Source organism: Bos grunniens, chromosome 5 (assembly GCF_055505025.1).
Source record: "Bos grunniens cultivar Pamir isolate PY7600 chromosome 5, Bosgru_T2T1.0, whole genome shotgun sequence".
Taxonomy (NCBI): Eukaryota; Metazoa; Chordata; class Mammalia; order Artiodactyla; family Bovidae; genus Bos; species Bos grunniens.
In genome coordinates this window covers 30804020-30818960 of record NC_141169.1, presented here as the reverse complement: position 1 = coordinate 30818960, position 14941 = coordinate 30804020, and the positions used below count along the sequence as shown (strand labels likewise).

The 14941-nt window shown below is 57.7% G+C and overlaps 1 protein-coding gene across 3 annotated transcripts in view; it reads right to left on the bottom strand.

Moving 5' to 3' along the window:
- Nucleotides 1-1561: 1561 nt before the first annotated feature.
- The window catches only part of NCKAP5L (NCK associated protein 5 like), a 31374-nt gene continuing 17994 nt past the window's right edge, over nt 1562-14941 (bottom strand). For 2 of the 3 annotated variants that reach the window (XM_086399558.1, XM_086399559.1), the window contains 11 exons: nt 13522-13680; nt 12760-12828; nt 12612-12650; nt 11769-11888; nt 8832-8945; nt 5094-7720; nt 3992-4151; nt 3653-3734; nt 3031-3339; nt 2810-2952; nt 1562-2500 (listed from right to left, as the gene is read on the bottom strand). In XM_086399558.1, coding sequence (XP_086255684.1) covers nt 2288-2500; nt 2810-2952; nt 3031-3339; nt 3653-3734; nt 3992-4151; nt 5094-7720; nt 8832-8945; nt 11769-11888; nt 12612-12650; nt 12760-12828; nt 13522-13644 — 3999 coding nt within the window. In that variant the 5' untranslated portion in view covers nt 13645-13680 and the 3' untranslated portion in view covers nt 1562-2287. The remainder of the gene's footprint in view (nt 2501-2809; nt 2953-3030; nt 3340-3652; nt 3735-3991; nt 4152-5093; nt 7721-8831; nt 8946-11768; nt 11889-12611; nt 12651-12759; nt 12829-13521; nt 13681-14941) is intronic. The other variant, XM_086399557.1, reaches the window with a different exon arrangement.

Below are 14941 nucleotides of genomic sequence, written 5' to 3'. Positions count from 1 at the left end.
CCCGGAGACAAGATGTAACATTCCCCACAGACCCGGCCTCAAGGGCTAAGACCCTTGACTCCCAGCTTAGTGCTCTCCAGCCCTGTCCATCAGGAGTGATCCAGGGCTAAAAATGGAGGAGGGGATTAGAGTCCTGACAGAAGAAAGCAAAGTTACACACCCAAAAGGGATCACTCCTGCCAAGACCCATCACTTCTCAGCTTTGGAAAACTACTGAATGGTCTGTTTTTGGACAGGCCATGCAGCATTCAGGGTTTTACTTCCCTGACCAAGGACTGAAACTGTGCCCCCGCAGGGTCTTAACCACTGGACCACCAGGGAATTCATCTACTCAAATATTTTTGAGCCTCAATAACTTCACCTGTGAAATGAATCAGGAGGCTGGCAATATGGTAGGTATTTAACAGGGAGTTCTTTCACTGCTCTCTGGACCATTTACAGCTGAAGAGACACTGCTGGGAGGAGTTAGTATAAAGAGAGGCACGGACATCCTTCGTCCCTCCCAGCCTTCCTCGGGCTGGTCAGAGCGCATGGCAGCATCCAGTGGTATAACTGAGTTGTGAATTGGCCCAGCACTGCTCCCTGTTCAGGCACTCCTGACCTTGGCTTGGCAAGCCTGAAGTGCCAACACAGACCGTGTATTCACTGCACAGCCCCCTACCCCCGTGATGAACTGTCCAGAGTCCCAGCCACAAGGCCAGGGCTGTGGAGCATGCACAATGTCCAGGCGGCCTACAGATGGCATGGGGAGGCAGTGAGTGTTGACTATGGCAGGTGGGTGCTCTGAGCAAGTCAGCCCACACCTTGCAACCTGGGCTAGAAGAAGGCCTTCCTGAGGCCCAACTTGGCTGGTCAGTGTGAGATGGGCTGGGGCCACCTTCAGGTCCAACTCTATGCTCAATAGGAAATCCGAGGGCTGGAGGGCCACAACCACCCCCTGGCCTTCTCACATCCCATGGAGAGTCTGAAATAACTCCTAGAAGCCTAGACCCTTCCACACAGCCTCATTCCTGGCCTTCCCATCTTAAAGTAAGAATTTGAGAGCCAGGAGAACTTCTGGTTGAAATCTGAGGGCGAAATAGGGGCAAGAAGATGGGCAAGCCCAAAGGCTGAGGTGTGACTAGAAGGTGGCAAGTCAGAAACCCAGTCGTGCCTCCCTTTATGACAACAGGCAGCTGTGGACACTTAACTCTGTTTACCCCTGGACTCCTGAAGCTTACAGTTTATATACCCACCCAACCTGGTATGTCCAGGGTTTGAGTGCATGTCCACAGCCACCATCTCCACCTCCCTTTCTGAGGGGCAGCACAGCCTTCCTCCTGACCAAGCCCTGGGCCAGGGGAATTTCCCCACTGCCAGGTACCATTCCAGGTCTAAACAGATCCCCCAGCCTTAGTTACATTCTAGGGTGACTCAAGTCAGCAGCCCTGGTAAACTGAACTGCCTCACAAGAGCTCCTGGAGCAGAGCCCTGGAGTCCTGCACTCTGGTGCCCACGAGGTCTCTACTGGCCTGTCCATCCCTGAGTCCTCCCATAGAACAAGCTGAGTCTGGGGCGGGAGTGGGGGGGTCCTCCACGTTTTATTAGGGATAGGGCAGAAGCAGAGGCTGGAAGCAGAGCAACCGCGTTTTTAACAACAGATAAATTAACCGCAGTGTGGGAATGGGGGTGGGTGGGGGCTGGGTCAGACGCTTTTATATATATATATATATATATATATATATATATATATAAAAACAACCAACAAAAAAAGACAGACAAGTGGGCCCCAAAGATATGGGGCAGGAGAGGGCAGCACCATCCAGACAGCGGGGAGGACCAGGGCAGACAGAGAAGGCAACGTGACCCCTCGCCCCTAAACTCCACCAGCACGGGGCTGCTGAGGCAGGGGAGCCGCCAGGGTGGGCGGAGATGGCACGACCGGTGGGCAGGAAGCCCAGCACCACAAGATGGCTCAGCCTGAAGCGGGAGTGGGGGCCGGGACACAGCGGCCTTGAACCCCCCAGTCCCTCAGAGGAAGAGCCGTACTCTGGGTGAGAGAAAGGACCAAGGGTGGGGTCTCTCCCTGAGCTGAGAGTAGTCATCTCCTCCACAGCAGCGGCGGCGGCGGCGGCAGCGGCGGGCAGTTGGTTGTGCCAGGAACCCCCTTCACCTTCTGGTTCATCTGCCTCCTTGGTCCCTTCAGGGCGGGGCCCCCGGGGGCGGGGCTTGAGGAGAGCAGTCCAATCCGAGGTCTCCGCCTCCAGCGCGGGGCGTAGCTGCCGCTGCCACTCAGCCTTGACTCCCCTCAGCCCTGACTCCCGCAAGAGGACAGCGAGTCGTAGAGCGAGTCGCTGAGAGACTCAGAGGTCTCCAGCCCCGGGGGTCCCCCGCTGGCCACTCTCCCTTCCTCGCCCACGTCCGATGTGCTGGGGGTGCGGCTGCCCCCAAATGCCGGGCCCTGGGGCGCAGGGGCAGGGCGGGTGGGCTCCAGGCTCCGCTTTCCATCCACGGGGAGGGCCTGGGGAAGGAGGGCAGGCTCGGGAGCAGGTACCTCTCACTTCTCACCTCCTAAGAGGCTCTGCCCACCTGAGCCAGGCGCTGCAGAGGACGGAAACTGGAGGTGCGACTGAGCCAGTCCCACCAAGGTTCCGGAAGGGAGAGAAACCCTTTCCCCAAGACGGGTGTGAAAAGGCAGGGGTTGGGCTGTCCAGACGGGCATCCAAAGGGCTGACGGCTCAGTCCTCCTCCCGGACAGGGCGGTACCTCACCCCTCGTCATTCCCCGCTGCCCTCCAGTGCTGTTCCCTTTCCCCTTCCGCCATGCTCACCATGGGGGTCCTGGGCAGCCCCTCCAGTTGTCGGGGTGGGCATAAGAAAGGGTCAGAGGAACCGCCGGCTGCCCTGGCATTGGGGAAGGTCCAGTTCTTGGCCAGCTGGACTGGAGGGGGTGGGCCTGGGTCTTCGCAGGGATCTGTCCGGGGACAAGGGGAAGGTGGGTGGTGGGCGGAGCTCCCAGAAAGACCCACCCTACCCCTGCCCAGGCACTCACCGTCTGGACAGGTCTGATGGCCCCGGTGGCCTGGGGCAGCGGTGAGCAGGGCAGGGAAGGCCGGCATGCTGGGGTGCCTCCCGCTCACCAGCAGCTCCTCTATGCCAGGCACCTCACGCTCCAGTGTGTGGGCACGGCGGGGGACTTTGGTAAGGGGTGGGGGCCGAGCTGGGGGCACCCCTGGTGGGGGCTCCAGCCGTGGTGGCTTGGTCTTCGGAAGATTCTTGCTGGGGGTCCCACTGCTGCCATGGTCTGGGGGCGGGAAGGTCCCAATGCCACTGTCCAGGGTTCGAGTCAAAGAGCCACAGGCTGGGGAGGGGAAGGGAGGTGATGTGAGGCTCAGGTGGCTCAGCCCCTCTGCCTTCTTCTGGCTTCCTGCCCCAGCCCAGGCTCCACCCTTGGACACCCTTCTAGCTCTACAGGCTCAGTTGTCCCTGCCTGCCCTGCCCCATCTCCCCTAGTCTTGGGGAAGAGGACAGGGCAGGTACCCTAAGTGACAGGGAGATATTCCTGTGTAGTCCCAGTGCCCTTTGGGGCTTGGCACCTGCTGTGGTGACAGGAAGGAATAAAGTGAGCAAGAGGTGAGGGGCAGGTCCCAGCCTTGGCCCTTGACCCTGCTGACCTGTGAAGTGTGAGGTGGTCACTGGCTCCGCCAGACTGTCCTCGGAGGGCATCTCTTCTCGCCTCCCTGGCTCGATGCTTGGCTGTATGGGGTACAGAAGACTTCAGAGCCCCTTCTTCCTCCATGCCAATGCCCTCCATCAGGACCCCTGGAGTATGGATCTAAGAGTCCTGGCAACCTGCTAGCCCTCAGAAAGCCCTCTCCCCTCCCCATTCTCCTTGGAAACCAGAAATACATCCAGCAGGCTTCTGGCCCCAGGGAAGGGTAGCCCTCCAGGTCAGAGACCTGGCAGGGCCACAAAGCCAGGGCCTCCACCCAGCCCCTACCCCAGGAACTTACCTTCCCAGGTTTTCCACAGCCCTGGAGAGGGCCCACCAGGCCATTTCGGGGCCCACAGGCGGGCCAGGGGTTCTTGGGGTCAGAGGACACTGGCTGGAAATCGCCATACTCAGGTTTGGGTTCCCGCCAGCTCTTGGGGGGCAGTTCCTTGCCATCCACCCTAGGGGCAGGCAGTGCACATGGAAGTGAGGGAGCCCCAGGCCCACCCACACATTCTGGCCTCACTTCCTCCAGTGGGGCTGGGTCTAGAGAGGTACCTACTGGCCCCTGCTCCTGGGGAAGAGGACATATGCCTGTTGGCTTTCTGCATCAACTCTCCTGACATCAGGAATAGGCCAAGACCCCAGGGGAGACCCCAGGGGAAACCCCAGAGGACCAGCAGGGGCAGGAGTGATGGGAGAACATCTCCATAGCTACCTAGGGTCAAGCCTACAGACCTTTCTGATAATGTCCCCCAGTAGGAACAAACATGGTCACACCTTGGTCCACATGTAACACACCCTGCCTACTCTAGCTGGCCCTGCGTGTACTTGCTGTCCAAAGCACACTCTGCCTGCAGCCAGATTCCTGCAGACATTCTGCCTTACCTGGCCCAGACAGAGCAACCCCCTCTCTAAACCACATCTCCCTTTGCTGAGTCTGTGGCAAGTACCAAAAGGCAAAGGGATGGAGCCCTCCTTGTTCTACAGGATATAAAACCCTGGAGGGAGAAGACCTGCATTAGCCCATGGCTAGGTACTAGCAGTCTTAACTACCCTGGACCCCAGACAGGCTGCCTCACCTGACTCGAGGCGATTCAGGGAAACATTGACTGGTAACTCTTCTCAAAGGAGAAACCGAGTCTCAGCAAGCCAAATGTCAGACAGCCAGGGAAGAAGGGAGCTGGGGCACAAATCCCTAGCTCCTTGTTTGAGGTCCTGACCCCTCCTCTGGGCAGGGCCATTAACCCCCAGAAGATTTGGTGCCATGTCATCTGACCTCCTACACTCTTTGACCTCTGGAAAGCCTGTTCCCAGGAAAGGCAGCCCCCAATCCCAGAGTGCCTGTGGAGAGCAAAGTGCCCCCAACTACTGAGCCTCTGCCAGCCAGTCCCAGCTCTCACCTGTTGAGAAGCTGCTGCATGAAGGTGTCTGCACCCTGGTACATGCCAACCAGCTGGCCCTGCCCCTGCCCCAGGCCTGCACTGGTCCCTGGTGCTGGGCCCCCGGGCCGAGGCCGGGCCCTGCTGCTCAGGTAGGCCTTTTCCTCCTCCAGGGCCCGGCGCAGGTCTTCCGCCTTAGCCATCAGCTTGGAGATGTTGAGACTCTCAGCCTCCAGCTTCCGGGCTTCCACCTTGACCTCCTTCCGCAGCGGGGAGCCCCCGGCCCCTTCTTTGCCCTTGGTGGTCTCTGTGCGGCGGTTTAACGCTGGCAACTTGCTCTTCTTAAGGCCAAACCAGCTGGCGATGCTGCTGGTGTTCCGATGCTTGGCCTCGGTGCCGGGGGCCCGCTCCTGGCCCTGGAGCCGCAGCATGTTCTCCTCGATGCCCTTCATCACCTTCTCCTCAATGGCCGAGTGTGGAGCCCGCCCCTCAGGGCCTGGGCCTGGGTCCGCAGGGCCAGGTGCTGGGGACATGGGCTGGGCCACGGTGCCACCACAGTCTGCCCAGGGTGGGCCCTTCCCCTTGTCAGGTTTGGGGGGCTCCTTGGTGGCTGGTGGGACCACAGGTCGGGGCACCACCTTGGTGGGTGACTTTGAAGGCAGCTTGGTTGGGCTGCTGTGGGGGCTCTTATTGGGCTTGCCAAGGCTGGGGGCTGAGGTTGGCACTTTGGCAGGGGTGCGGGGTACCTGGGGGCACAGGGCCCCTGCCAGCCGGCTCTTGGCCAGCTCCACTTTGGTGAGGCAGCTCCTTGGTGAGACAGGCTCCAGGTCCACCCGGGCCCCCATGGAGTGGGAAGAGTAGACTCGGGCCCCGGGGTCCCCCAGGAGCCCAGATTCCTGTTGCTTCAGGCTGCTTGTGCCTAAGGCCACTGCCCCTCGCAGGGCCCCCTTGGCTTCTGGCTGCTCAGGGGGCCTGGAAGCAGGGGGTGCTGTGTCTCCAGTGCTCTCCCCTGACTTCCCTGCTACCCGGGCCTTCTCAGTGCCAGGTTTGACAGGCACCCCATTCTTTTCTGGGCCCTGAGGCCCCTCAGGGCCAGTCTTCAGTTTTCCCAGGGCTGCCAGTCTGTCCCGCAGAGGCGTGTAGCCAGGATCCCCAGGTCGCCGTCCTGCCCCCTGGCTGGGCTTCTTGGACGAGCTGCCTGGGCCCCTGCGGCCAGGATGGGGAGACTCGGAGCCTGCCTTGTCCGAACTCTTCTCCTGGGTGCCCTCATAGGGGCAGGATTCTGGGTGGCAAGGGCTGGAGGGGATGCCAGGGCTTCTGAGGACCTCAGGGACCCGTGGCACCTCCAGAGTTAGTTGTGGGTAGGTGGGCACCTGCAGAGGAGATGGAGGTGGCTCTGGGGAAGGCCCCCTAAAGGTGTTCCGGGAAAGGTCCAGAATGTTCTCGTAGCAAGGAGACACTGTGGGTCCTGGGGAAAGTGTAGCGGACAAGGCTGGCTGGGGAGGTCTGAGCTGTGCAGAGTCAGGGGTCATGGAGCAGGGTGAAGGGCTGGTGGGCAGGCCCTGTGCCCCCTCTGGGGACAGCTCTCCTCCGCCCAGACCCCTGCGGGTCAGCAGTGGGGAGGGGCTACCGTCTGAGCCACTGTTCCGACAGGGTATTCGGGAATTCCGGGGGAGCTGGGGGCTAAGCTGGGGACCTCCTGGGCTGGGGACCTTCTCTGAGGCTGGAGGCAGCTTTAGAAATTTGAGACCTCTGGCTGGAGAGGGCAGAAGGGGTCCTTGGGCTTCCCCAGGAGAAGGGGGGCCAATTTGGAGCTTGCTTTTCACCTGAGATGAAGAGTGGGGGTGGCCAGGCCGTGAGCCCAGGGGGGTGTCCCCTGCACCCATGAACATGCTGAGGAAGGGGAGGGACCCCTGGCCCTCTGAGGTAGCACCAAAGCCTGGCCTGTTGGCCTCTGGGGTACCCCCAACCCAAGCTGACTTGGGGAGGCCTTTGGACTTGGACAGTTGTGGGGGCCCCTGGTCTGGGGAGGATGGCTGCCTGGGACCCGGGTGGTCCCCACTGAGTGGGCAAGCAGCCCCGGCCAAAAAGGCCTGTAGGTAAGACTCTGTGTCTTCAAGGAGCTGGCCCAGGTTCAACTGCTTGCGGGCCAGGGCCCCTAGCAGGGTGTCCGGGCTGGGGGCCTCATTGGGGTCACCGGCCTCATCAGAAGAGGAGGAGGAGCTACTGCCTGGCGCACAGGGCGGCCCAGAACCAGTGCCCTGGGCCTGTGGGGAGCCCCTGCCAGGGCCCCAGGGCCGCCCAGCACCCTCCTCCTCCCCTGGACCCCCTAAGAAGCGCTCCCAGTGCAGCAGGCCTCCCAGGCTGCCAGGACCTAGTAGCAGGTAGGGGGCCCAGGGAGAGGGTTCAGGCTGAGGCGGGCCACACAGCTCGCCATTGATGGGCTCTGGGGAGCCAGGACCCTCGCCTGGAGGCTGCCAGGGGGTAGCAGGTGAGCACAGAAGCAAGGGGTCCGTCTCTTCCAGGGCTCTCAGCACCTCCAGGATCTGCGCTTTCTTTTGAAGGAATGGGGAGAGGGCATCCAGCGCTGGGGGTGGGGTGGCTGGGGGTCCTGGGCCTCCTGACCGCAGCTGCTGCTCCCAACACACCTTGGGGGAGAAATGGCATGAGGAGGAAACCATGAGCAGGCCTGGGACCCGAGCTGGCATAACTGAGCATGTCAGCTGGCGTAACTGAGCTGGCATAACCTGAGCTGGCCAGGTTTGTCTGTGTCCCCAAAAGGAACTGATGGCTTCTGGAATGTGCTGGAAAGTTTCCTCAAGAGTTTGAGTTCTGGTTACCCCAGCTGTCCTTCCCGGCACACTTAGGGGGCACCTACCTTCCTTCCTGGTTATCCCAGCACTACTTCCTACAACTATGAGTCAGGAAGGCTGACCATCTATACCCCTGATATCTCTATTTGCCCCAGGGGAGGGAGACCCATCCATTTTTTCAGGTTTTGGAAAGAACACAGACTCAAGAAGGGGATATGATGTGGCCAAGTCCTCAGTTAGTCGCTACAGGCAAGCCCAGGCCTTCTCAGGTCAGACAGCTGTCCTACTGAGCTGATCCCCGTGGAGAAGCAGACGCAACGACTCCGCTGTGAGCCTTTTCCTGCTTCTCCCTGGCCCCTTCTCAGGCCTGGTCCAGTCTGGTACAGTGGTTAACTACCTGGGCTCCTGGGCCAGACTGTGTGGGTTCAAGACCCAGGTCTATTGCTTAACTAGTTATAAGACTTTTAGCAAGTCATTTAATCTCTAAGCTTCACTGTATCATCTGTAAAATAAGATGGTGATTGTGTTTAAATCTCATAAAATAAGATAAATGGAACCAGATCAACAAAAGAATGAATGAATTGGACTTGGATAAATAAATACGTGTAGGATTATAAATGTATGCCAAAAATTACCAAAAAGGAAAAAGATAAATGAGATCCAGGTGTCCGGCACAGTGCCTGGCTCAGAGGAAGAGCTCAGAAGTGTAAACTGTTGAGTCTGACTGCAGTATAAACATGTTTACTCACAAGGCCAGCGGTTAGGGGCAGGGATCTGTTTTTCTTGGTACGAGGCTGACAGCTGAGGGCTCACACCCAGCCTGGATGAGAATCTGTGTGCCCGGAAGCAGTCCTTCCCCTGAGACTTGTTAGGAAACAGTCGTGGAGCACCAGCTGACGAGCCCAGTGCCAGCGGAGCCACAGACCACGAAGCCCAGCCCTCCTACCTCTCTCTGCCCAGCACAACGCCCCAGAGGCAGCGGGGTGGCCGGTCCCTCGGCGGAGCTCAGGGAGGGCGAGGCCGGTGGCTCTGAAGGCGGCTGGAGTGGGGCAAGTGGGATCTACAGGGGAGAGGCAAGGTTAGCACAGGTGCTGTCAGCCCAGGGCCCTGTGCCCTCAGGGAGCTACGGCTTCCCATCCAGGGGCAGCGGAACATCCTTCCCTGCTCCTTCAGTGACGTCTCCTGGCCCAAGGTAAGGCTTTCACCACTTGGGTCAGAGGTACCTTGGGAGACCCCAGCACAGGTAGCCTGAAGAAATGCAAGCTCAGGTGGCGGGGTGGGGAGGTGGGACCGGGCAGGGGCCTCTGGAGAAAGGAGAGTGCCCGGGGGCCACAGGGCAGTGGCAGGCCTAGCCTGGCTGTCCGCCGAGCCTCCAAGATCCTCTGCTTTTCTGTGGAGCCTCCTCCCTGAGTACAGAGAAGGTGAGCCTCAGGGCCCATTTCTTTTCTGACCACCTGTGGCCCAGCCTCCACAGGAATGGCTCAGACTAACAGAAGCGGCGTTGTTTACTGGGTCCCGGAATAGAGATGGTGGCAGTTACTAGTTCCATCTCCCCTGAATGGCCTCTGCTCGGAGGATTACCAAAGTTGGATTTAATCACAGATCACTTGTCTCTCATTCCTCTTCTCTTGGGCACCTTGATGAGACACAAGTCAGCTTCAACTCTCCCCTGTCTCTTGCACTCCACAGCTGTTAAGTCCTGTCTTTGTGGTATCTCTGCCTCCCCTCCGGCCGAGCCATCTGCAGCGGCTCCTTTGGCACACCATCCTCACATCTCTGGCCTGAAAGCTGCTCAGCATTTCAGTCTCGCTCACCTGACCGCGTGGCTTTCCAGTCTTTTTTGTCTAAAGCACCTCTGTGCTCACAGCTTCCTCTGCCAGCCTCCACTGACATGTCTGAACTCTTCGGTCGGCATTATAGCCAGATCTACCGGTTCTTCCCTGACACCATCCCCAGCTTTGTCTCACTTGCTCTGTATACAACCTTTGCTCAAGTCCGGCTGAACAGCTCTCTGCTCCCTAGGATCCCCCGCTCTGTTCCTCCCACAGGGCACCCCTTCTCCCAGACCCCTTCTGTACTCTTTAAAATCTCCTGTCCATCAGGAATTCCCTGGTGGTCCATGGTTAGGACTCTGCTTTCACTGCTGAGGGTGTGGGTTCAACCCCTGGTCAGGGAACTAAAATCCCTGTGCAGTCAAAAAATAAAAATAAGAATAAAACAAAACTAGAATAAAAAAGTAAACATCTCCCATCATCAGGGTGCAGTCACGTCCTCAGGGCACTCTCTTTAGCCCATCTCTGATGGCCTCTCCCCCTCCCTGGGCTTTTGGTCAGCACCGTCACCCTCTGCAGCCCTGCCTTCGTGTCCAAAAGCCCCAGCTCCCTCCAATTCCATGTGCGTTGGCAAAGGCACTGCTTACAGTAAGAGCTTAATTAACATTCGTTCAATGGAGCTTCCATCCTAGCAAAGCACAACTTAGAAATAACATTAATAATGATAACTAGCTGCTAATCATTGACTACTACAGGTCAAGCACTAGATATTATCTCATTTCATCCTCATGACAGCCTGCAATATAGGTATTTTTATCCCCATTTATAAAGGAAAAAAACCTACGATTTGTATGGTTAAATAATCTACCCAAGGTCACACAGCTAAGAATTAGCTAAGTTAGGGACCCAACCCAAGTTTATCTGAGGCCAAGGTTCGTGCTCTTTCCATTATGTCATGTTACTTCTGGGGAAGATAAATCTATGGTCCCAAACCCCAAAATTCATTAAAAAATCTCCAACTCGAATCCCAGAATTCATTTACTAAAAAACAAACGATTTCAGGATGATCTACGCCTGTTATCATCAGTCACTGAGAAGAGTGTGGACAGGGTGAGCTTGGCTGGTGTGATCTGGCCCTCCAGGTCAGCCCATGGCAGGGCCAGGACAGGACAAAGGAAGCTGCAGAGTCACTGCAGCTCAGTCACCCGTGTCTGCACCGGCCTGGGGAGACATAGGCTTCATCTGCCAGGGGTCAGGCTTCCCAGGGAGCTGAGGGCATCCTGCTCAGGGTTTGGGGGGGGCCAATGGCCACCTGGTTTGTATCCCAGACATATAAATTTAGACACAAACACACATAAGGTATTTCTCTTCCTGGCAAGTCAGGGTGGGTTGGGGGTGTGCTGGCTGACCTCAGAACCCACCGTGAACCTTGGGTACATGGAGCTGCTCCTGATTCCCCACAGGCACACCACATCCTTGGGGCTTCCAAACAGAGTGGACCCCATGTTACATGTTAACTGAGCCCAGGGTTCACTACCACTACCCTCTTGCTTCTCCCGGGATAAGGCAGGTGTCAGGGCTGGAAGCAGGGACGAGTGTCTGTGGCCAAGACTGGGTTAGCGGGTGGGCAGATGCAGCAGGCGTGCGCAGAGTCATCCGGGTGAAGGGCCTTCCCTAACCTCTCCATGACACCAAGCACTGGGTGCCTTACACCCGGCCCCACCCCTGCCCCTGGCCAAGAAGAGGAAAGGCAGTGGCCAAAGGGGCCTCGTGGGAGCTAGCTTGAAATGACTGCATTTTCAGCATCCACCCATCTCTCTACTCAGGGCAAAGGAAGCAAGGACTTTCTCTGTCAACAAAAAGGGACACCAACTGGCTGGGTGGGCAGCACTGGGGAGGTAGGGGACAGCCAAGTGTAAGGGGTCTTAGGAAGCTTCCCTTCACCTAAGGCTCAGATCTATCAGGCGAGGTGGGCCTGCCCTGGAAGGCCACAGTGCCCAGAATGGAGGCCAGTGGCTAACAACCTGCTTCTGAGGTGATGACGACGACAGGGCTGGTTGGGAGGTCTGAGGCTGAGAGGTGAGGAAGGAGGGGGAATCACGTGTGCCCACCTGAGGGAGGGAGCCCGCTGTCAGCTGGAGCTTCTGCTGAAACAGGGCGCTCAGCATCTGGTTCTGCCTTTCCAGGTCAAACACCCTCTTCTTCAGCTTGATGCACTCCTCTCGCAGGTCCTGCCACCCCCAGGAGGCGGAAGAAGGGCAAGGTGGTGGGGAGAGGGAGAGTGGCATGAGCACAGTCGCTTCATCAGAGCAGTGGGCACTCCTGCTGGGCATGTGCTTCTGTTGCAACCTCCTATGAAGGAGTTGAGCCTGCCTATATTTATGGCTCTCGCATCTTCTGGGGATGGTAAATTTTCTAAAGTTTACCACTCCTGGTCGGAAGTAATTTCATTCCCTTTGGCAGCTTTCTCATCTCTGGAGCCAATCCTCTGCCTCTTAGAAACCACACATCAAAGAAGGGCTCAGGTAAGGCAGGGGAAGACTTGGGGGTCAGAGTAGCCCACATGTCAAGAAATTACCCCCAGTACTTGAGTCAATATTTAGATGTCACTTTATGGTCACAACATCAACATTGCTATCAGGGCTATAATGATCTGGAGAAACTAGCTGGGGCCTGGATAATGGAAGGATTCGAGCCCAAATCAAAGTTACTATCGCTTGGAGACCCGGCCTTACCTAGCGTGGCCCCGGCTCCAGGTCAAAGAGTATGGATTGTCCAAGATAGAGAAAGGGGACTCTGCTGGAGAGCCAAGAGGCCATTTCCACCTTCCTCGATCCCGTAGCTGAGCAGGCTCAGGGGTCCCCAGGAAGGACCTCCCCTGCTGTGCCCAGGGCCTCCTCCCAGGGCATCTGGGCTCAGGTCAGGGGGTATGAATGTCTCCTGTGGCCTTTTACCTTTTGGTTCAGCAGTGCCTGCACCACGTGGTTGGCAACCTGGGGAGAGAAAGGCAGAGCTGAGGAAAAGCTGTCAGATGACTGAGTCTCTGCCTGGAGCCTGGAGCCGACAAGCTATGCTTCCCACAGGCGGTATCAGTCCACCCACCTCGTCCAGACAGCGCTCGTAGGTCTCCCGCTGATTTTCGTTGGCTTGGGCGAGTGCTGAGTTCTCTGCCTGCAGGGAGGAGGAGGAAGGTAAATGGGAGGCTAAGCAATCATTCTTCCCAGGGCAGGTTCCTCTTGGAAAGGAGAGGCAAGGAGTCCAGTAGCTCTCTCCCTGCCCCAGCTCTTGGCTCTGGGGTGCTTCTGTCAGGGGAGAGCACATAGAGACCCAGGGCATCCAGAAGGCAGAGCTGAGACGCCTGGTCCTTTGTTACCCCGACTTCAGTCCATGAGGCTGGAGGGGCTGGGGAGATACAGTGGCCAGGAGGACCAAGGTGGGAGGTGCTAAACGTTACCCTTATTTCCCTGGGGAGAAGGCAGAGGAGGCTGGAGGGAGGAGGGCAGGGTCTAGGAACGTGGTAAGTAGCCTAGTTCATGGATCCGTGCCCTGGTCCCTCAATGCCTGAGACTTTTCCTTCTGTGGCCTCTGTGGCCACCCCTTTCCTACAGCCAGGGCACAAAAGTCGGGTAAAGAAGGGAGATAACTGGGGGTTAGTACAGCCCCAGCCTTGTGCACGCCTCTTGTCCTGAGCTGGCATGAAGGCTGGAGAGCTAAGAGTAAGGAAAGGGCGTCTCAGAGCGGCTCTGCTAAAGAAACGTTTCAGCTCTGCTTCAGCCTGGAAAAGCAGGCTGAGAGGAAGGTTGCCCTGCACCTCCAAAACCACCCAAGCTTGCAGGGCTCTGGCCAGCCTGCCCCGTGCCCCACCTCCAGCTCCCGCAGCCGGTGCAGGAGTTCCTGGCAGGTGCCCGGCTCCGTGCTGCCATCACCACCTTCTCCTGGGTTCAGGTTTCCAGGGCTCCCGGCCGACTGGTCCATGGCCTCTGACATCAGGCCCTGGGGATAAGTGAGAGAAGCCCCAGCAGGCTACTCCAGGGCACAGGGAGGTGAGTGGAGGAGGAGGAGGACAGAGACAGAACTTGTCAGTATTCCCGGAGTTGGCATCCGTGTGACCCCTGTGCCTTGGACACTGTAACAACTCGGGGTGAGGCTCAGATTCCTGCTCATGGGACAGACACATAGACATGCCCTTCCATCTCAAGAACAGAGACCATTGTTTTTATAAACCCTTATGACTGCCCTTGCCCTCTTACAGATTACACAGACACTGGCCAGGAGCCAAGAAACCTGAATTCTCCACTGAGGTTGGTCTCAAACTGACACTCTGTATCTTCCTGGCAGAGCGGGAGGTGGCCTGCAAGCCTCCAAGCCCCCGTGCTCTGGGCAAGGCCCCAGCAGACCAGCCTCTGTGAGCGCTGGGCCCTCTGCAGGGGTCTCTTGATACCCATCCCCCTTCCACTTTCCCAGCTCCTTCCTGGTGGCTTCCCTGGTAGTTCAGATGGTAAAGCGTCTGTCTGCCTGCAATACGGGGTTCGATCCCTGGGTTGGGAAGATCCCCTGGAGAAGGAAATGGCAATCCACTCTAGTATTCTTGCCTGGAAAATCCCATAGATGGAGGAGCCTGGTAGGCTACAGTCCATGTGGTTGCAAAGAGTCGGACACGACTGAGCGACTTCACTTTCACTTTCACTCATTTTCCAGGGCCCCCACTCCAAGGCTGAGTCAGGTACTCCTCCAGCTCGGCTCTGTAAGTGTCCCCCCAGACTGTCAACTCTGCGAGGGCAGGGACACTGTCTTCATTTCATTGACTATATACCCTATGTGATACCTGGTGTGGAAGAGACCAACTGATGGCTGAACAGACTAGTCTGTTCATTGCCTGAACACAACAGAGCCAGGTTTCTGACCTGTATCACATTATGTGATCCCTGCTCCCACCCTACTCCAAACTGTTGCCATAGTGACTGGCTTTCCTCAACTAGTCTTCATCTTCCATTTGAGTTTTAATTTTTCAGGTAGAGCAAAGTACTCCTTTCCTTCCTCTGAACAAATACTGTTGCAATTTCCAGTAGATGGGAAACCCATCCTAATGCAAAAGGGTAGGGGTCCCCAGTCTACACCAACTGCTTGCCTCCCTGACCCTCTGAAGCTCCCACAAAAGGGGCTTAGGTCTTTTGGACCAAGGAAGAGGAGCCCTCAGCAGCTCACCTACCAGGCATCTGAATGCTTTTTCCTCCCTCCCCTGTGGGGCAGAGGCTGCCTTGCCCAACCCAGCCCTCCTCCAGTC